This window comes from Bactrocera tryoni, chromosome 2 (assembly GCF_016617805.1).
Source record: "Bactrocera tryoni isolate S06 chromosome 2, CSIRO_BtryS06_freeze2, whole genome shotgun sequence".
In the NCBI taxonomy this organism is placed as follows: Eukaryota; Metazoa; Arthropoda; class Insecta; order Diptera; family Tephritidae; genus Bactrocera; species Bactrocera tryoni.
In genome coordinates, this window is record NC_052500.1 from 8,273,838 (window position 1) to 8,297,400 (window position 23,563).

Consider the following 23,563-nt stretch of genomic DNA (forward strand, 5'->3'; position numbering starts at 1 on the left):
ATTGTCCGTATGGAAGTTAAGATGCCTGAGCAGAAGCGTCAAGTCAAAGCAAATATTTAATTATACACATAAGTATAATATATATATGTTTGTTTGTATGTGCACACTTTAATTCCATCTCATTGAAATTTCGACCGCTTGACCTTACACACAAGCGGAAGAGCTGTGCAAAATGCGCCGGAGATTAGTGCCATATGCGCTCCAAACGCAGACGCGCACTTACATACATACATATATGTATGTTTGTGTATATGATTGAGCGTGTCTGTCGCCACGAAGTGAATGATATTTACATAAAATATATTGCATTAATTTATGTCAACAGCATTAATAAAGAAGTATTTCCAATTGTTGTGACTGTCACTTTGTTGTTGTCCGCTTTTTGCTGTGGCCGCTCAGCGTGTCATTGCGAAAAATAAGTAAATAAATATTAAGAAAACTGTCGGCATATTAATAACAGCAAAGATGCCAGTAGATTGAGCCAAATTTCCTGCTGTGAAATGAGATGCGGACTCGTGAAGCGCGTTGCCAGCCAGTGAAACCATGTCGCGTTCACCGGAAAGCTTAAGCGATTGCAATGCCGACATAAAAGTAAAGAAGCGTATTTTATTGCGTTTGTAATTAAAGCGTTTTTATTTTTTGCAGAAATTTTCATAAAAGGAGAAGCGCATAGTGTCGTGTGGTTTTATATAAATATTTATCTATATAAATATACATATAGCCGTATTTACTTGTTTAAAAGGCAATAACTTAATTAGTTGTGTAATTTATTTACGTTCATCGTTAATTTTTTTCTTAAACTCTACTGGTTTCTGTAATAAATATCATTTTTTATTAATATTGTTGTAATTAGCTAGATAACAGACTTCTTCGATTCGTCACTTCGCTGTTAGTACTGCTTTAGTTCTACTCTCTTGTCAAAGAAGGTTAAAACAAAACAATTTTATACACATGAGATTTACCCAAGACAATATTGTAATATCTCTTTAAAGTGTTATAACCTCTTGCTATTTCATCACTATTTTATTATGCCGGTATATGAGATTTATACCAATTGTCTGTTCGATTCGATACTTTAATTGAAGCTCATTTAATTTTTACCAGGCTTGCACAAATGGATGATCTTTCATTTCAAGAAGATGAAAAACCTAAAAGTCATTTAATCTCTCTACTTTTTAAAGAAAAAACACAGAAACTTCAAATTTAATGGGGAATGTTTAATATCAATCGAAAGAACATTCTTTGGCATTTCTTTTTTGAAAAATATCTTTTTCAAATGTTGGCCCCGGCATAATCCATTCGTTGAGTTCATTTTTCGATGATTCGTTCGAGCGTGATCTTTTGCACCAAGGACTGCATCAAAGTCCGCATATACCTTAGACTTTACAGATCTTTTTAGAACTTTTCAGTAGCCCGTCGGATGAAGCGTTATTTGGGAAGGTCAGCTTCTGTTCTTGCTGTATTTTTTACGCTGTACGTGGTCTATTCAGTCGAATATTATTCAAGAATGAATGCCGGGTCTGAAGAGTGGTAATGATGTTGCAAGCAGTACGCTCAGTAGCGAATTTTCGTAATAAAGTTGAACGATTTGTAAACGTTGTTTTCCACGATGAAATGCCAAATAATTCTGAACAAAAATAACATCAGCCCGCGTGATCTGTCAAAAAAGACTATTGAAAAAAGTACCTTTACTTGGATCACTCTTTATATTATTTGTACCATAGATATCTTAGAGTTCAAAATACAGTCGATATCTAGAACTAAACCTCATTAAAATGATAATGTTGTGATTGATCACAATGTTCTGATTTTGACTCGTTTTCTAAAATATGGAGCTTCAGTAAACCATAGGAGCACAAAGTAGCATGGGTCTTAAGTAAGAAGTTTCTAAATATAAAAACCCAATATAGGTTTATAATTGATTTAAAACATAAAACATGCTATTTGGAATAGTTTTATAAGAATATACATACGTATGACATTTAGGTATGACCGAAAAAGCTTCGTATGTTTTCATAGCTGAAAAAGTTAATATTCAATATTCTAAAAATATGCGACACGATTTCCGAAAATCTGAACCTACTTCTATACACCAATAAGTAGGCGTGAGACTAATATTTATAGATTGTGCTCATAAAGAGTCATTGAGAGAGGTTATTGCTTTGTAATCATAGAAAACATAATTAGCATTGTGACTCATGGTTTGGGTAGAGCTAGGCGTGGTCGCCTTAAAAATTGTAATAAACAATTAAAATAGTTCTTATGAGCAATTTTAGTTCGGCGACTTGACTAAAAATTATTGTTAGTATATATAGTATATATGTTATGTTATATTATGATTTACTTAAACAGATATTAACAAATTTGTATGTCTTGTATAGAAAGACCAAAATTTTACTTGAAGATTACTCAAAATCTCAACTAGCATACACTGCTCAATTTAGCAACCGAAATTTCAATTAAAAACTTAAATAAATGAAAATTATATTTAAACTTGATACTATAAAATCAAAACTTTGTCATTACTATTAATCTTGCTTCTTGCGTAATATGATGGTAATTTTATCAGCGTGTTGAGAAAATAATTTGAACTTTGTAAGAACGAGCGAGTGTAGAATTGTATGGGCGAGCGAGTGTGCTGGCGAAAGCAATTAGAAATTTTTGAAAATTTTCAGATTTCACCAAAATTTAGTGGCGTTTAGACTGTGTGCGTCTTTTTGGATAAATAAATTATAATATATTTTGTTTTTGTTTTTTTTCTTGCTTTTGTTGTTTCAACCTCACAATTTTCTAGCCAAACAATCTGATTATCTGCTGTTCAGTGTTATTGCGGCGTTTCAACAGAAATTTTCATTTTCACTTCATCTTCAGTATTTATTTTCATATGTCGCAGAATTGAAAATAAAATTTGTATTTGCCGCGTTATTTTATGAATTGTCGTTTGGCATTTGCTGTGCTTTGAGTTTAATTAAAAATAGCTGCAATGTGGAAAACACAATCGTGGGTATATAAATATGTATGCTTGCACATAAGTTCTATACATATACAAATATATTTAACGATTCTACAGCGCTGGACCGATAAGTTCTTTAAGGAAATAGTTTTTAGTAAAAGTGTCTTATATCCGCTGACGACAGTCTTATTCCACAATGCTAAAAAGCACAACCGATCAAATCAATAAAAATGCCAATTGACAGTTTGGATACACTAACCACCTTGGTAGGGTTCCAGGTCCATCTAAAACCTCTGCCGTGCTTTGGGTTCGGCACCAGGTTACAAAGCAACTCCACATTCAACTGAAAAACTGTCAGTTCAATCCGCATTTGGGTTTTAAACACAACCACCACCATATTCCCCGATGGACCAGTCCGCATGAGCAGGTTGGAGCGCACTCGAAGGGCTTCTGCTTTCGTGGCATCAGAATTAAGTCTCCGGTCAGACTTCGTAGCCGAAATTATTACCAGTTGAGTCCCCATACTACTCAGAACTGGTGGCCAGAGGTTGGGCCCCATACACACACCACTTACACTAAAACTGATCCTAATTCCCAGTTAAACGCCTTGGCCGTCTAAATAGTTCACGCCCATATGACATATGACAGTTCGACATTTCGACTAGTGGAGATCCCATCGCTAACCTCTAAGTGTTCGTCAGTCCATAAGTTCTTTAAGGAAAGATTCCTAATGTCCGAGTACATCAGGCACTCTACAATCACATGAACCCAGTCTTCACATAGTACTCCACACAAACGCCCCGAGCTATCAGATAGACTAAGACTAAGATAAAATCGAAAGTTTATAGGACTATTGTCCGGTCTATTATCTAGAAGCCTCCTGCTGCCTAGATATCTCTGCCTCTCCACATCATCATCCGAGTGACTTTCGAATGGACTTTGTTCCAGTAAAAAAAAAAAACAAGTTCGTTATGTACAGCCCCCACCCACTACCATTTGTAGAGGGAAAATTTTTTCACTTATTGATCCACCCTCGTATGTTGTATATACTGACATTGGCGCCTTTGCGCATTGTATCATTTTCCATATGCCGCCGCTGATGACCTTGCACTCGCAATATGCCGTTTGCCATGCCATTGTCAGCCAAATATACGCCATTAGCGTTATACCCCCGCACACTTCCGCTTTCAACAATTATGCGCATTCGCAAATATTGCATTGTGTGGGTTGCTCGGGAAAAGTGTGATAATTATTTGAAATTAACCACAACCGCCAAAAAGCAAGCGAATGGAAACGATTTCAAAAATTTACATATCCACGAAGATATATATATGTATACATATATATAGACATACATGCATATGAATGAACATACATACATACATATGAATACAAACATATGTACGGTATGTTTGTGCCTGTATAAAAGACTACAAAATTTATTTTGTGTGATTTGTATAAAATAAATAATGCTGCTGTTCTTTTATATTTTTGAATTTTGCAGCGTCTTCTTAACATCTTAAAAACATTTAGAAAGACACAGCAAAAGACAGTTCTACATCTGTATGCATGTATGGACATGTGTATGGATAGTCGCGATATTATGGATTAAGTTATTAGCATGAATTTTGAAAAATGTGAATTTTTATTTGCACTCTTTGACATGTCTGTGGACTTAAGTGACAATAGCAAATTATTTATTTCTAAGAACAGATGTACATATGTACATACATATATTCCAAGCGGCAAAGCACTTTCTGTCCATCGACGAATAAGTTGATAAGTGTGTATAATAATGGCAACATTTAAGTAAAGTAAGATTTTTTGTCAAGTATTTAATCATAAATGTTATAAATACTCACAAATATATGCTCGGTATTTGTAAAAGGGTATACATGGTGCTAAATATATAATAGGCAGGGTAGCAACAAACTAAAAGCAATTCTCTGAAGTATTTTTTTTGTTGTTTTTGTAGCGATGGAAAACATTCCAGAAGTAATTTCGAGGAATAGTGCTGAGTTGACAGTTCTTGGACATATTGGTAGTCAAAAAAGTCTTTTCGTATTTATAATCAAACTTCAACTTATTTTTTTTTTTATTATTATACCAATAATTAAATAAAAATTTATACAATTTTGGTCGACCACTTTTTACCATTTTTCCGCTAGAGACATTATTCCATCAGTGTAAACCATTGTTGTGCTACACGAACTGATACGGCACCGTCTCCGCAAACTTCACGCATTGGTGGCTTGCGTGGCATTCTTCCCTTTTTTATACCAAAATTTCTAAATGTAGCGAATTTCTTCACTGTTTTCACCCCTTTTTGAACAGCTGTAACTTTTTTTCGAGGCTCCGAATAACTTTTTTTGATTAAATGAAGCTTAAATTCTCACCTTTCCAAACACTATATGGTATGACACAATTGATAGCACTGGAGATATACGACTGCAACGACACCTATTGACGAAATACGAAAACTTTTTTTTCGACTACCCATTATATAAGTTCGTACTAAACCCAGTTCGCAGTTAGCTTCCCTTGAAGTCACCTCATGACTTTCAAATCACATCTCATCGAGGCGCGATAGTCACCAAAGCACTGGCCAGGCACGGTGTCTGCTTGACTTATATAGATCCAACTAGCAGCCTGCATCCAAGATATGATTTTTGACTTCAAATTTAATTCTTTCTGAGGATTTGATACTTCATAAATTATAATTATTAATGTAGCTATTTGACCCATATGATCTAAACAAGGCAGCAGAACCAAGCATTTTTTGCTTCTGAAAGGAATTTTCTTAAAATTAATTAACAGCATCTGTCTTATTGATATTTTTAAAAGCGAAATGCAACTAATTTTCTTATTGTCAGAATGAAAGCCGGCTGGAAAACTTTATTTGCACACCCGTTAATTTAGTTAGACGCTTGCACACATATTTATAAACAACATATGCATTTGTTTACGTCGAAGTGTGCCACGTGTAATCGTGTAATTGTTTCGTAATTTCACACTCAACAAGTTTACACACTTTCTGCAACCACTGTAAAATTGAAAACATGCAAAACATTTTCTGTTACATTGAGTAAATACCAAATTGATTGATTCGGTTATAAGAATACTGCATGTTTGTGTATATGTATGTACATATTTTTATAGAAACGCTTGTAAGTGATGCCCGCACGTAAAGTAAAAACAATCAATCAAGGTTGGGAACACATCCCAGAAATGCTAATAATGACAAATTGACAGTAAGACACACGACAACTATGCCTGATATGAAATGTATACGCACACAAAGGTACATATGCATATATGTATGTACATATGTATATATGGCATGTATGTGTTTTGAAGAAAATTTGCATATGCTTGAAAAATAAAAAGAAGAAAATAGTAAACATTGCAAAAAGTTGTTGTAAATTCATGATAAATAATTGATTAACGTACAAACTGTGCGAAAAAGGGAAAGTCTCAATTCTGTGAAGACGGAAGGTAAATACATACATATATGAAGTTATAACACAAATGCTTGAAAATGCAAAGAAATCTTTATAGTGACATATATAAAGTTGAGATGGGTTCAAATATTATGGTGATAAATCTCATTTTGTGGTTAGCAGAAGGTTGAGCTTTAGTTTCTGTGCTATTTAGCTTCCTTGTATGACTCGAAATTAGACGCTGGAGTTGGCATAAAACAGCCTTATAAGTTGCCGGATTACTGTAGTATATTACAAGCTGAGGTCTTCGCTATTGCAAAAGTCGCGGAGCTGGCCTCAATTGCACCTGCCGGCAATTACAGAGTCAACATCTACGTTGACAGCCAAGCAATAATCAAAGCAGTAACCTCGTGTCGCATATCGGACAGAAGTATCTTGGGAAGTAGAGCAGAAGTGGAGAGCATTGCCAGTAGCAAGCAATTTCATTTCTACTGGGTGCCAAGCCACAAAGGCATCGAGAGCAATGAAATAATGAACGAGATTGTCATGAATGGTGTATGGCCAACATCCGAAAACGCGAACATTGGGACACCCATGCATTGTCTAAATGAAGATCTGGACAGAAGCATGTAACCAGCTATCTCGGTGCAAAACGTCAGAAGTCATGAGCAAAGCGGTAGATCGGACGTACACAAAATTCTTATAGAAGAGACTGTAGGAATATGATCGGAATACTAACTGATCACTGTCATGCCCGCAAAATGGAGCTGACAAATCGCGAAGACTGCAGAACTGTCTAGAGCAAGACACAAAGGAAATGCATTGACAAATTGAGGTATCGATAGTAAGGCCACAGAGTCTGTTAAAACTCGCGTCAAACGCAGGCACTAAGAGATGATTACTCCTCATGGACCTAGTAATTGAACTCTATCTGGTATCGCAAAGGACCAAAACTGATCTATCTTATTGGCCAACCAGCTTAACTTAACCTAACCTAGGCTTCCTTGTATATTTGAGTATGATCTAAGAGCTAACGAAAGTTAGCATAAGTTAAGTTTCCCACAACTAAAAGAGTCTCACTAAAAGCATTTACCGGCTTCTTTTATATGCGTAGTTCCTATGGAGAGTTCATTACATATTTGATCAGCCGTGTTTTGTGGTGTTTTTTTCTTTACCTACTCTCTCATACTTCGAATGTAATACTGAATTTCTAGGTAACTACGTTATTAGCAATGCCCAGCGCCTTATCTTTTCTATGGCAGTTGTTTCTCATACTCTCATATGTTCTCTATCACTTCTTTCGTAACCTCTTTACATTTTTAGTGGACTTACAAAGCGGCTTGCCGCCACTTACGTGTATGTCCTACTGAGTGCTTCTTCATGTACTGTGTTACCATCCTAACGCCATTCTGCTAACAATTAGATTGTTCTTCATATGCTTCCCTTTCATGTATGCAAAAAAGGCAGCCCAAATTTCAAAAATAAATCGGGTTAAAAGGCAAAACAGCAAACACGACTCACGAATATTAAATTGCCAGTCTATTTGCGATAAAACAAAAAGTGCAGAAAGTCAAAACACATAGCAAGCAAAATTCAATGTTCCACATATCCGCCAAAATCACACTTTCATATGCACATGCTTCTAAATAGTCATTTAACAGCTGTCCGCCCACTACATAGCCCCAAACACCGACATACTCATACATGTCAAGTGTAACTGTGTGCGTATGAAAGCATGTGTATTCTACCAAGCAAAAATCAGCGCGACTGCCGGCATTGATGCCTCAACAATTATACATACATATATTTTTCTATTAAATTTACTCTATTTTTATTTCACAATTTGTTTAGATTTTTTGCCATTGTGCTGCCTTGCGGCTTTTTGAGGCGTTCAGAAAGCGGTCATGGTGCCACAAACTGCTGACCCAATTAAGCCTTTCATCCCGTTAACTATTCATATAAAAATAGCAACAACAAGACATTTGTACTGAAATCTCTTTGTTTAGATATTTTCACATGTGTATGGATTTATAATTGGATTATTGTGTCGCGAAGAAAAATGTTTTTGCATAATATTTGAAAATGTGTTTAATTGGGTAAACTTTGAAACTAAATTTTTGATATGTTTATCTAAAATGTATTCCAGCAAAGAATTTATTATTATTATTTTAAATTTATATTTAGATTTTTAGAAATTAGTTTTTGCGATGAAATATTATGGCTTTGAAAATTATCGTTAATGTAAAGTTTTCAAGTTTTACCAAAATAGGCTTTAGTCTCAAGGAAATGTGCGTACTTCAACTTTGATGTTCTGAAGGGATCTTCAAGCATTTCTAAAAAATAGAGGAGATGGATTTTATAGCTTTTTTTTTAACAAAAAACAGAAAAGATGTTAACTTGAATGTAGCGAAGCTCGAATAGCCTCCATCTATAAGGAGTTTTCATAGTCCGACCTATTGTAACTTGCCTAAGGCAATAATAAAGGGTGATCCATTACAAGGTTTCCCTACTTTTTCAAAACAAAAACACAGAAGCTTCAAATATAATGGGGAGTGTTTGTTAACATTCGAAAAAATAAAAGAATATTCAAAAGGAAAATGTCTAACGGTGTGATATCACGAGATCTTGGTGGCCAATCGACCGGCCCAAAGCGAGAAATTATCTGCTTGTCGAAGTGTTCTCTCAATAAATCCATTGACTGATGGGATATGTGGGAAGTGGCGCCGTCTTATTGAAACAAAATGTCGCCGAGATCACGAGCTTCAATTTCAGGCATCAAATGGTCAGTTATCATGGCGCGATCCGTGGCCATTGACGGTTACGTTCTCATCGGCATCTTTTTTGAAGAAATATGAACCGATGATTCCACCGGTCGACAGCACATCAAACCCTTTTTTTCTGTGTTAAATGGCAGGTCTTGAATATCTTCAGGTGTCTCTTCATCTCAAATGAGGCAATTTTGCTTGTTTACATATCCATTAAACTAGAAATGGGTCTCATCGCTGAACAAAATTTGGCTCAAAAACGTCGCATCTTCTTGGAACTTTTGCGAAGCGATGTCGCTTGTGTAGGTCGAGCGGCTTCAGTTCTTGCGAAAGCTGTATTTTGTGTGCTTTCAGTTTAAGATCTCGACGTAAAATGTGCAAAGTTGTTCCATATGGCAGTCCGAGTTGCTGCGAACGGCGTCGAATCGGCTCTCCACGGTCTTTGTGTACCATCTCAGCTACGGCTGGTATATTTTCTTCACTTCGTGTTGGACGTGGTTTATTTGGTCGAATATTATCCAATAATGAATGCTGGGTCTCAAAATGTGTGATGGTGACGCGAACAGTAGGTTTAGTAGGCTTCTATATTAACCATAATTTGAGTGAAGTGTGCGAAGTACACTCCTTACAGAACTGAAAATTTTTTAACAAAATTGAACGATTCGTAAATGTTGTTCAGACCTAAGTCTTTCCAGGATGAAATGCCAAGACAAAACTGGTAGGTCATTGTATGAAGACCTATGTATAGTAGATATATATGTATGTATAGTATATGCAACCAACTTCATAGCGATCGGATCATTCGTCTCCTCTTTTAGAGATACATTGTATGCTGAAAGAGCTGATTGAACTGAGCGGCCATACATAAGAAGTATCTATCTCCAAAACTATTTCAGATAATGATTTATAATTTTAATCAAACAGTTGTGACTAAAACCCTCAAAACACAAAGAGAAAAGTAAATGAGCGTTAAGACAGCTCTATAGAACATAACATTTTAAGGAATTTGTATCCGAGTAAAGCCTTAATTTTCCACTGGCATACCAAGAGATAGCCCTAATATAATATATAGACAGAATTTGTCACAATTTTAAGATCATAGGACTAATCAGGCATGATTGTCGTGAACAATATACATACATACACATACATATACACTTACGAAGTCGGAAATGTTAATTACTATATGTATGCTTCTATTACATATACTTATATGTAAGTACTTAAATATACGTATGTATGTCTTCGGTCTAAGAGAAAAATGTCAAAAAATAAAACACCAAAAACTTGCAAATATGCTTTGAGTAAAATCTATCGAAAACTTTCATAAGTATGTATATACATATGTATATACATACATATTTAGCAGTATACAAAGGCATACACTATACAGATTTTCCATTTAAGCCTTTATTTTCTTGAATTAAGTAACAGACTAAATATTTTTTTCAATTTAATAAAGTGTGAAAATGAAAAGTTTAAAAATATGTAGCATACGTAAGCAGATTTCGTACTTCTGTTAACATATTTATATTTATTTATTGACTTGCTAACATACACACAAACATATACATACAAATTTGTATGTATATATTATATGTTTTCTTTTATATTTGAAAATTTCCTTTACTATTTCATTCTGCAACGCTGCCGCTCGCCAACACGCCAATAATACACAAACTTTTGTGCGCGTCATCGCCAACGCCGCTCGCCCCAACCGCCAGCGCGTTCACAAGCATCGGCGATCGCCGCGATTATGATAGTTAGTTAATGTTGGACCGCCTGTGCTGTGCTAAATTTATCGAATGCGTGGGTTCGAGTGGATTGATCATAAGCATGATTATGAAGTGCGCGTTGTTGTTGCTGTCGATGATCGTAATACTTGAGGGCAAGAGATTTTGAATGTTATGTTTTCAATGACTGTGGTGTAATTTTAATGATATATGTATGTACATATATTTATTTATATGTATATATGTACGTATATATATACTTATAGATATCTACATATCGGGATACATAAGTAATATATTCAGGTGTATTAGCTTCTTTGCACGCACGTGCGTATTTACGCCCGATTGGTGTATATATGTATTTGTGTTGTTGTTGACTCGTTTTGCTGGCTTGGAAGCCTCGCCTTACTAAAAAACTGAAGAACGCATTTTTTTCGAAAATGTTTGGTGAAAAAAAGAATCAAAAACTTGTTTAGAAAGCTTACAAGATTAAATGAATAGCATTGGTTTAGGCCAGTTCAATATGCCAACGGTCATTTAATTTGCTTTTTCAAAAGTATTCAAAATGTAGTGAAAAATTGTTTGTAATTTTAATTCTGAACTTCGTCAAGGGTAATGAACCTCTAAGTGTCAATGTCAACAAAATAACAAAAAACTCCAACGATATCGAGTTATATGGACACCATTATGCCAGAAATCACTTGTCTTGGTGAAAGCCATATGAAAGGCATATTCTTGAATTTGTCAAACTGACTTTAAACCGTATCGAATGTTATAGGACTTTATCATCTTTAACAATCTCAAACCATCAATTCCTGTTCATGAAAAATGAAGTCACAAGATATCAAAACAAAGCATAGAAACAGCGTGATGGTTCAACCAAGGTCTCGATGATTCCTGAATTAAACTGGTAAAAACTTGAAAATGAGTAAATTCTTCTTCTCTTTTATTGGCATAGACACTGCTTACGCGGTTATAGCTGAGCTTAAAACAGCCCGCCAGTCGCTCTTCCTTTTCGTTGTTTGGCGCCAATTGGAGATTCTAAGTGTAGTCAGGTCCTTCTCCATTTGATCTTTCCAACGAAGTGGAGGTATTCCTCTTCCTCTGTTTCCTTCGTCGTGTACTGCGTTTAATACTCTCAGAGCTGGAGTCATCTATTCGGACGGAATGACCTAGCCAGCGTAGCCACTGTCTTAATTCATTGAACTATATTAATGTCGTCGTATATCTCGTACAGTTCATCGTCCCATCGACTGCGGTATTCGCCGTTGTCAATGCGCAAAGGACCTTAAATCTTCCGCAGAACCTTTCTTTCGAAAACTTGCAACGCCGACTCATCAGATGTTGTAGCCGTAGTCCATGCCTCCGCACCATATAACAGGACGGGGATGATGAGTACCTTGTAGAATTTGGTCCTTGTTCGTCGAGACTTCTCAATTGCCTACTCGGTACGAAGTAACACCTGTTGGCAAGAGTTATTTTGCGTTGCATTTCAAAGCTGACATTGTTGTTGGTGTTAATGCTGGTTCCAAGGTAGACGAAATTACCTACGACTTCGGAGTTATGACTGACACTGACGTGGGAGCCAAGTAGCGAAAGCGATGACTGTTTGTTTGATGACAGGAGATATTTCGTTTTGCCCTCGTTCACTACCAGACCCATTTTATTCGCTACTTTGTCCACCAATGATATCGTTGTCATCGGCGTACGCCAGCTGTTGTACATTCTTATAGAAGATGGTACCTTCTTTATTCAGCTCTGCAGCTGGAATACTTTTCCTCAGCAGTAGATTGAAGAAGTCGCACAATAGAGAGTCGCCCTGTCTGAAACCTCGTTTAATATCGAACGGCTCGGAGAGGTTCAGTTTACACAGCCGTATTAGTTTTGCGAGAATACCAAATTCAGACATAGCGGCACAAAAGCAATCCACCATTTTTTTACAATTCTTCTCATTTTTATGGACTTTTTTTTAACTTTTGCTACTATTTCTGAACAACCCTAGTCCCTGCACAGTTCCCTAAGCATTTGCTGTTCGCACGCTTTCGTGCTGTCAAACCATATTTTTTCGAAGTAAAAAAATTCAAACAAGTCATCAAAATTTGTTTTATTATTATTATCTTTTTTTTGGATAAACCATATCCACATAATATATACATATATTTGTGTTGCCATTTATTTGTCCTTACAAGTTACAATTATTCTCGTATCAACCAGTATTTTTTTTACCAAATTCTTTCATCGAGTGAAACAACTAACAATTTTGTGCATTTTTGCTCTAAAAAATTTTGCAGTCTAGAAGAACCGTTAGCGGCAAGAGCAGTATACTTTCAACGTTTTGGAATCGAAAGCAAATAATGTGTGTGACGTATACAAAGCGCTAAAGGATCATATGGAAAGACCAACAACAACCAAGAGTTCAACAGCAACTGAGTTAGTTTTATACAAGTGTTGTGTAAGTGGTGAGATTCGAAGTGGTGAACTGACTAGTTTCAAATGCATTTACACGTATTTGTTTTTCCAACAGATTTAAGCAGTAAAATTAAAGTTTGCAGCTAAATTACCGTTTCGTTCAATTTGGACGCAAACAAACGCCAAGCAACATCACATAAAAACACGTACAAACATACAAATTGAAGATACTCACGCATCAATAACTCAGCGACATCATTTCTCAGCACAATAACGCGTTACACCAAGTGACCACAACAACAATAAAAAAGTGAAAAAATGGGTAAAGATTATTATAAAACACTGGGTATACCGAAAACTGCCACCGACGAGGAGATTAAGAAGGCCTACAGAAAATTAGCGCTACGCTATCATCCGGATAAAAATAAAGCCGCTAATGCGGAGGAGAAATTCAAGGAGGTGGCCGAGGCTTACGAAGTGCTCTCCGACAAGAGTAAACGTGAAGTGTACGATAAATATGGCGAAGAGGGTCTGAAGAGTGGAGGTACGGTGATCATTCTACAATACTACTTTTAAAACATGCAATTCTATAACTCTCTCAATTTGTGTGTGTTTCTGTGTGTAAAAATGCCTAACTTTGTGTGCTTGTATGTATGTGTGGGCATGTAAGTTATATTTTCAGTTTTTAACAAAATTATTTTGTGTTCAATTACATTTTGTAGGCACTCGTAACGGCACCACCGGCAATAATACCTTCACATATCAGTTCCATGGTGATCCACGGGCGACCTTCGCACAATTCTTCGGTTCGAGCAATCCCTTTGCGTCGTTCTTCGATATGGGCGATAATCTATTCGATAAGAATGTGTTCGATTTAGATACCGAACATGATTTCTTCTCATCGCCATTCGGTGGTTTGGGTTCACGGCATGGACTCGGCAGTGGGTTCAGGTGAGTTTTTTGCATACGATATCAGCTTAAAGAAAAATTTCAACGAGGTTGACTTTGGCAAAGGAAAGTAAATTGGGAAATTTGTTGCGGTTCCTTGGTGAAGCGAAAAATTAAGCATCAAATCCCGATAAGCCCTAAAAATGAACCGCTCCAACCACAATTTCAGCTTTCTCTACTCAAATCTTTGGATTTGATGATTAACATTTCCAACGTCATGGTATTCTGACCAGGGCACAAATCTTTATATTATGCTATAAGCCATAGGTAATGTCAGAGCTTACGATTAAAACTCATAAATTGCTCCTTAGAATTAATATGAGATGTTTTGGAACCTTCTTGGAATAAAATATAGCTCAGATGACGAGAATACTTACGACAGTAACTATTTAAGATATTTATGTATCTCACAATGAGGTTCGAATTCTACCTATCCCTATTTTTTTAAATCGTTTCTTCCCAGGAAGGCTTTCAAGAATTCAAGTAATGATTACTTTGAAAGTCTTATTTGTATTTCATTGGTTTCATAGAAATTTCATTTTGAGTTGGAACTATTAGAGTTTCGAAGGTACATTCTTTCCCTCAAAACCCTTTTTCTCAGAAAGTATTTTCTTTTGTCAATGTTAACCTCATAATATCGACCATTTAGCGCTTGTATTGGATGCTTAAAAAATAAAGCGAAGACCTTCATTTAGATCGCATTCGTTCAATGTGCATACGCCATTCAAAAAGGAGAAACAACAAGATCCACCCGTCGAACATGATCTCTACCTAACGTTGGATGAAATCTACAAAGGTTGTGTGAAAAAGATGAAAATATCACGAAGAGTTGTACAGGCGGACGGTTCGTCCAGGAAAGAGGATAAATATGTGAGTATATCGATTAAACCGGGCTGGAAATCCGGTACGAAGGTGACATTTCAAAAAGAAGGCGATCAAGCACCCGGCAAGATACCAGCGGATATTGTATTCATCATTAGGGACAAACCACATGCGATGTTTAAGCGGGAAGGCAGCGACTTGAGATATACGGCGCGCCTAACGCTCAAGCAGGTGAGTCATTATTTTTGGGTTTTTAAAGACGCGAGGGATGTAGAATAATTTTAATAATTTTCCGGTAAAATTTCGGGTATAGAACTTTTTGAATATCGAATCGAATATCGAAAAAAAACGACAGATTTGTTATTTTGAACCGATTTTACGGAGAACAGAAGACAAAAGAGAGAGTTAACTACTATTTAACTTGATATACTTTCTAGCATGAAATTATAACTCAGGTAGAAATATCGAGTTGCGACATAAAAATAGATATAGTAAAATAAATTGTTACATTACATTTTGGTCTGAAAAATTATCGATATATCGACAATCTACTAAACTTATTCAGTAAAATATTAAAATAATGATATTTTCATGATATGAAGACTGAAAACAGGTGAAATTATCGATTTAAAAACGATTCATTTAAAAAAAGTCATACATCTATTCCTATAAAAAATTATATTTGGTTTAAATATCGATTGAAATACTTAGATTAATTAAAAAAATCGATACCTCAAAAAAAAGTATACATATGTACATTCATTCCGATAAAAAATCACATTTGGTTAAAATATCGATTCAAGTACTTAGTTAATTTAAAAAATAATCGATATAGTTATGTTATCTAAAAAAAAGTTATCAATATTTCATGGACCGACGATCCGTTTACCCTCTTCAATAAAAAATAAAATTTCTCGCCTTTTGCCTTCAAAAAATGAAGATTTTATTAATGCTGAAATCAGGTCGAATTATTGATATAAAAAATCGATTCAATAAAATCGATATTTCATGGTATCGATATTAAAGAAACATACCTAGATTTTGATAAAAATCGACATTTAATTAATATATATAATCTGATGAAAATCGATATTTTATGGCATCGACATTAAAAAAACTAATAAAATCTGATAAAAATATCGATATTTTGTGGTATAGCAAATCCGCTCTCGTTCAATAAAAATTTCCACAAACTCTATGCACATTTAACAAATCGAGATTTTATCACGTCTACAAACTCAACAATAAATAAAAGTCGAAATTTTACTCAGTTTAATACCGACAAAAAAATAATTAATTAACAAATTAAATTGGCAAAAAGCTCAGTGGCATTTTCTCACAGCATGAAATACACACATTTTAGCCATTTATGCTGAACAAATGCAACTTTGATAAACTGAGAAAAATGCAATAAAAAATCTGGAAAAAATTGTACATTAAAAAATCTCCAAACCCAAAAAATGTTTTGTGCACAAATGGCAATTCACTATTTTTGTCTAACTAATCGCCGGCAATTGACAGTTTTCGTGCAATATCAGTTTTCCTCTCGTTATAGCCAACCGCATTTTATTTTATTAAGAAAAAACTTGCAAAAAAGAAAAGCAGTAACCACCATGAAAATGCCAAAAGCGAAGGAAAAAAATTTTCAATTTGTGGCTAAATTTGTTGTTGGCTGAGTAAAATACTACATAATTCGTTTAGTTTTTTCCCAGCAGTCGGTCTCAAATTAATGAATAACGTGACACGCTGTTTATTATTGTTGGATTATTGTTGTCTACGCACAAAAAAAATACAAATGTACATACATACATACATATGTCATATACATGGTATACAGGAATTCATACATAATAAACGTTGCGTGAATTTCAAAAGGTGTTAAATTTTCAACACATTCAGAAAATAAAAAAAAAAAATCATTTATTTCTATGTTGGGGGTTTCTAAATGACTTTAGTTTTTTGGATTTTTTTAAGTTCAAATTTTCAATTTTATTTAGTTGGATTGGCTTGGTTGCCACATATCAGCAAGAATTTTTTTAAAGACCCTAGAGAAATTGCGTTACGGTGCCCAATAAATCTACCACGTTTGCGTTGTATGATCTCACTATAGATCTTGACGTTTAATGAGAACAATATGTATGTATATTTGTGTGAATAAATATAGTTTGGAAAAATACAAAACAAACTGAAATTAGATATAGTGAACCACGTTAATAAATTTGAATTGGAGCACCGTGGCACAACAGAGTCCAAATATAACACGACTCCAACCGTAAGATCGATTCGAGATTTTGCTTAAAAAGTCATAGGGTTATTCAAGTATAAAAGTAAAAAAAAAACTATCTTTTCTATGTTCAAAGAGATTTTTTCAAAACTCAAGCCATTTTCGGATATATAGGTATTTTGCTAACCCGGCATACAAACTGGTTCGGTCGGAATTAAAATTTTAAACGTATTTTTCTCGAAACTTTTTTATTCAAAACGCCACACACGATTTCCCTGACATTTTAAGAGGAGCTTCGCTTTAGACTTGTCCATGTCTAGAAGTAAAATTCTTAAATTTCAATTTTTACTATTTTCAAAAAGGTCGAAACCGTCAAAAAAGTGCTACAAAAATTGTTTATTTTTTCAGGAAGTTGCCAATTCATGAAAAAAATACATTGTCAAACATTTCCGTAGAACCAGACATTGCAACATTATTTCAGAATAATATTTTTTACGACTCTTCAAAAATTACCTGAAATCTCTGGCACAAGACTAGAATACCCCCTTAAATGATTGTCATTTCATCTTTTCCTTATGAGCTGAATGTTTTATGGCAGCTAGAGGCACAAACTTTGAGAATATGTTAAGGAAAGCACCCAATGAGACAATGAAATTTCAAGTAAGAGTCTGATATTACAATCAACATCTCAGAAATTTCAAACGATATGAACTATCTTACAATCTTCTTATCCAGGGCAGTTTTCTATGGGCTCAGTAATGCAATAATCATTTCCAATCTATTTTCAGTCAGTGAAAAATAACGCAGGTATTACTATATATCAAAAGCAAGTACTAAAGCGTACATGGATATCTCATAAATTCTCAGTTCTTCTATAGTTCGGTGAATGAAAGCAGTTATGAGCAAAACTTTGACTCTATTGGTAGACATTACCCTTCTACTACCTTAATGATCTTATAACCATCATAACGCTTACGGAAAGCCGCTAGTCTCATATGACGTACGAAAAGTACATTTGGAGATTAGATAGTATATCTTTTTTTGATGGCAGTTTCCAAAAGCTATCATTAGATCATATAACTAAAGTATAAAAAATGGCATTAAGGGGTGAACAAGAATTATGAATATGTAGGTTAATAAGTGGTTAAATATATATCCCCTGATAGAGATATATTAAGTTAACAAAAAAATGCTAGCTCATTCAAGGAGACTTCAGATACTCTACAAAGTATCGGTGACGAGCTGAGTTGATTTAGCGATGTCCGTATCCTCATCTGTATATACACGAATTAGTTTTTGAGACATCGATCTGAAATTTTCCACACGTCCTTTACTCACCAAGAAGCTGTTCATTTGCCCAAACCTACAATGTTGGCCCACTATAGCATATAGCTGCAATACAACGCTGCACTATCGCAATCAAGTTCTTGTAAGGAAAACTTTTTTGTTTGACAAGATATCGACACGAAAAAGGAATGGCTCTATCTTTACTTCTAATCGAAATATGTTATGCTTCCCAGCACATACAATATTTTCAAAATTGCAACAACACACATATTTCGATAGCATTTTCACAGCCTAATTGCTTAATTGTTGTAATGTGTGCTAGTTCTAAGTTGCGCTTAGTTGCTTCAGTAAAACTATGTATCTAAGTATGCTTGTTTAAGCTTGTCCAATCGCTTGTTGTACTACAAGTATTGACCATTAGAGTCGCGTTTAGTTTGTTGTCATGTCAAAATTGTTAATTGGATTAACTAAAGTTGACAAGTGCATTAAATTATACTAACAGAAAACCAAAAAATTAGAAAATCATAAAAAAGGAAAACTAGCAAAACATACACAAAAAACTGCAAGCGTATTAGTTGTGGCTTGCTATTTTGTGGTTAAGCGAATAACGGCCCAACATGTTTGCTATACGCAGCTCAACGGACAGATTGCAATTGCAAACGGGCTAAAGTGTTGTTTACTGCCGCGAATAGTCGCTTGACTACGTAAACTCAGACCTAAGTATGGGTGCCGGTGTTGATTGTCGGCCAGTTTGCTGCGGTGTTAACTAGGCTTTTAAACAGTTCAAACATAAATATTACACAATAGATAATCAGCGAGGCGAGTTGTCGCCTGCAGTTGCGAATTAGAGAGGTATTGCGTAAACGGAGTGGTTACTTATGAGTTGAATGGGGTAGTTATCTGCTATAAATATTATAACTCTTATGGTTTCGGTAATACTTTTTCATAGCCGTTAGGCTTGGATAACCCACAACCGAATGTGTTAAGCGCTTGACTTTATTTATAAAGTTGTGAGTTTAAATGCGACCGACTAATAGACTATGGTATCGATGAGAAATGTCGTTTCAATGCCATTAACCCGACTGCCGTTCGAACTCTGGTATTTCGGATCAAGAGAAAATTTCTCAGTTTTTTTTTTAGTTAAAGTCAACTCTTATAGAATATTATTTTTCGAACAATAAATTCATTGATATCTTCAAAGGCTTGTAAGATCTTCTACCACTCTTTTAAGTGTCTTAGATGGTTGATATCGAGAGCCGAGAACCCATATGATATTCTTGCCTTTTTTGAAAGACTATTGCGCATCACTTTGCTTTTAGACGAAACTGACAATTTTGTTTGTAGTGGAAAATTATGTACTAGAACTTTGATGGTAGGTAGTATAGAGCTATCTAACGATGCACCTAAGCCTTAAGAAAAAACATTGTGATACCACCGTGACTAAAGTTCCCTGACTCTATTGGCTTCTCTCTGAACCACCCAGTACTTCTGATGAAGTTAATCGGTACGTAAAGTTTTGTCTGTGCAACCTCATCTCTGAGTAGTCCTCAAGGAACCCTCGATCGATAGTTGAGATTGCTTTTTTTATATAGAACCTTAGAATAGCATAGAAGATGTTTAATAGTCGCCTCCTCTTCTACCTCCTATCAGCTTCTACAATAGTCGTTATATGACGACCCTAGTCTACTGGCATGTCTGCCTATTAGACAGTGGCCTATCTCCTGAACTACTACTAGAGTTCTTATATCATTCGTTTTAAATTTTAATAGTCTGTCCAAATTCTAAACATGGCGCGTTAGCCTGCTTGTTGAGCAAGTCAAGGATTGATTTCACAGAAAGCTAGCTTATCTGCTTCACTGTTCCCAGGGATGTCACTATGTCCAGGAACCCATTACAGGTTTATCGTGAAGTAGAATAAATAGGATGTTAGATTCACTAAGAGATCAAGCCATTCTTTCACTAATTTAGAGGAAACTCTAAAGGACTTAAGTATTCTTAAAGCCATGCATCTATCTGAAGAATAAGAAGGCTTTCTTTAATTGCTGTGATCTGCGCTTGGAACAGCGTATACTATAGGGGTCTGATAGGCGCATGGCGATTTGGTATCTATGTAGTTTTGCAGAGAAAACACCACCCCCACTCGGTTATCTAGTATTTTGGAAATTTAATGGAAAAAAATTCTGCTGTGAGACAGTTTGAGTTCACAATGTAACTAGTTACTCATTAGTTCCAAACTAGTAATTTTGACTATTGAGCTTGTATACAATAAGCAAGACACAAAAGTACCGACATATGTATAAACATTGTGATTGATGTGACAGAGCCACTAAAAAAATTACACACTTCTCGAAAAGAACAACAACAAAAACGACTATATACATGCTACTACATAGTTAATTGCAACATTGTACAAATTTTTGGGATTTTATTGCTTGTTAGATTTAGCCAATTTTAGGCAGAGCTCAGTTGTGGCAAGTTTGTTGTGGATTTATTTTTTTAATTTAATAAGTGTGGAAAAAAATTATGAATTTAGCCAAAATGGGAAAAAGTGTTTGTTAAAGTGGTTGGAAAATGTTTGCACTGAAAAACAAAAAAAAAAAATAAAATAAAATAAAAAAAATACTTAAATGCTTTAGCAAACATAGTTAACACAACTTTTTAGGTGTTAAAATTTTTTGGACATTTTTTGAAAAATTTTTTAATTTTTTTTTTAAATTTTTTTAAAAAATTTTTTCAGTTTAATAATATTTATTTTTATGTTATTGCATAGTTTTTGGTTTCTATATGTGTATATACGCCTTTAGCAGTTTTTATGACTGACATATCGTCATATATTGTGGTTTATTTCATCAAATCGGGCATTCGGCAAGATTCTTGAATTTATTAAAATTGAATTACGAGCGCTAGTTTCGGTGGTCGCCACCAAAACCGATGGCGTAACAAACGCCAAATATCATAGAACCATAGTTTGGAGGTGTTTTTATACTTATTGTTGTTGCTGTTGGTGTAAAGTACAGCATGGAGTGTTAAACGTTACACCGTATTGGGGCCAATTCATTTCAAATTACAAACGCCGATATAATCTATGGGCACAATGTGTTACAAAGAAAATGGCATGCCACCAAATATGTATGTGCGTCGTAAATGAGAATTATAATTATATTTTTGTTGATACGCATAATTTATGATTTCAAAAATGACTTGCGTTCAAAGCTAAAACTTTTGGCGAAATTTGTAAGCTGTCACAAAACTGTTAAATTGTCATCATATTTTTTACCAGAACCAAAAAAAAATAGGGGAAAAAATTAAAAAAATAAAACCAAAAAAAAAATATTCATATACATACATATTAAAAAAACAAAAACAAGAATACATATTTTTTACACCAAATTATAATAGAAATTTGAGCAAATAACGACCGAAGCTGCCATTAACGTTGACATTTTGTCATAAATCCATAAGAATTTATGTTTCCAAGCGTGTTTTTGTTTTTGTAACTACGAGGTGTTGCCTTTATTTTTGCTGTTTCTGCTTGCTTTATGGTATCAAAGTTACGTAGATGGCTTGGGAACCAGCGCTTAACTCGTCTCTTCCGAAAATTGTCACATTTACTTGGCAACATCTTGTATTTGAGTGACTGAGTCTTCGTTTGATGGCAGCGCTTTGACACGAGCTTAGCCTTTGGGCTAGATCTTATGCTCTGTATAAGCTGCTGGAGTTTCAGCTTTATTTGCTTTTAAGTTTGGTTGTTTGTCTGTGCGCCACGCAATGAATTACGCACCAGCATAAATTGAGATAAAGGCATATACAATAATAGTAGAAAAAGTATAACAATAAAATGTATGAACAACAACAATTGGCATTTTTTTATCCATTTAAGAAAACGGGTTTCAAATTCTTTTCGATCGCGTCATCTGTTTAAAAATTTGCTCTCTGTATACGTAGTTTATTGATTTGTGAGTTCAATAAAACTGAAGTCAATTATTTCAAAATATTAGACGGTATAAAAGCATCGCCTCTGACATGAGAATCATTCTTTAAGAAAGCAATATATGTACAAATAAAAATGAGAGAAAAAAAATTATCAAATAATTCGCATGAAATGTTAAACATGAGAGAGAAAATGCAATTAACGCCTTCGAAACACTAGAAATGTTTCCTGTAACACGCTTCTCATCGAAAGTGACACTAAAGATCAGCCTAACAGCCTTGACAGACGCCAGCGTTAATCCGGATTAACTGCGCACTTAATCTGATCCAAATTTGTAGGTGACAGACGGCAGCTATGCGAGTTTGAAACTCACGTAAGCAGCTGATTGTAATATTTATGATGTTTTCTTTGAAAATGGACAGAAGATAAACATTGCCGTTGTTAGCCGAAGACGGTGGCTCATCAAAAGTATATCAAGAGACCGAGCGATTGCTCTGAGCTTTTTCCAAGAATTCTCGCACCGCAATCCTACGTATATATCTGCTCTAGCATTTTCTTCACATTCAGTTTTTTTTTCTTATAGAAAACAGAAATAATGCTCGCTTATCATGCTACTTTTGGCTGCGTTCATGGCGCCATGAAAAAAGGATTTGCTGACTATGAGCGACAGAAAAGTACTTGTGTGAACGTAGTCTTATTCGCTCTCTGCCCTAAAGATTCTTCTAGAAAAAGCGACAGAGGGATAATATTCCTGCTTGCTCTAAGCATACTGTATCACCCCATGTTGCAGTTAGTTACCAGTTAGTTCTACCACTTAGGTCTCAAAGAGAAATAAACCAGAAAGAAACTGTTTTGGAAACCTAAAGAACGTCAAATCATGTTAAGAGGTCAATTGAAAAATACCCGGCCTAACATAGTAAACACACATTTTTTGGCAAAATTGGTTTTGCTTTATTCAACATAGTTTCCTTCAAGGAGGATATATTGATTATAGGAACTCTCCAGCTTTTCGATATCATTTTTGTAGTACAATTTGTCCTTTGCTTCAAAA

General features: G+C 34.9%; 1 protein-coding gene across 2 annotated transcripts in view; it reads left to right on the top strand.

Moving 5' to 3' along the window:
- The window catches only part of LOC120767435 (dnaJ protein homolog 1), a 57,688-nt gene that overhangs the window by 18,063 nt on the left and 16,062 nt on the right, over positions 1–23,563 (top strand). Inside the window, exons 3-6 of one of the 2 annotated variants that reach the window (XM_040093496.1) lie at positions 13,183–13,343; positions 13,416–13,844; positions 14,023–14,251; positions 14,932–15,301. In XM_040093496.1, coding sequence (XP_039949430.1) covers positions 13,619–13,844; positions 14,023–14,251; positions 14,932–15,301 — 825 coding nt within the window. In that variant the 5' untranslated portion in view covers positions 13,183–13,343; positions 13,416–13,618. The remainder of the gene's footprint in view (positions 1–13,182; positions 13,344–13,415; positions 13,845–14,022; positions 14,252–14,931; positions 15,302–23,563) is intronic. The other variant, XM_040093498.1, reaches the window with a different exon arrangement.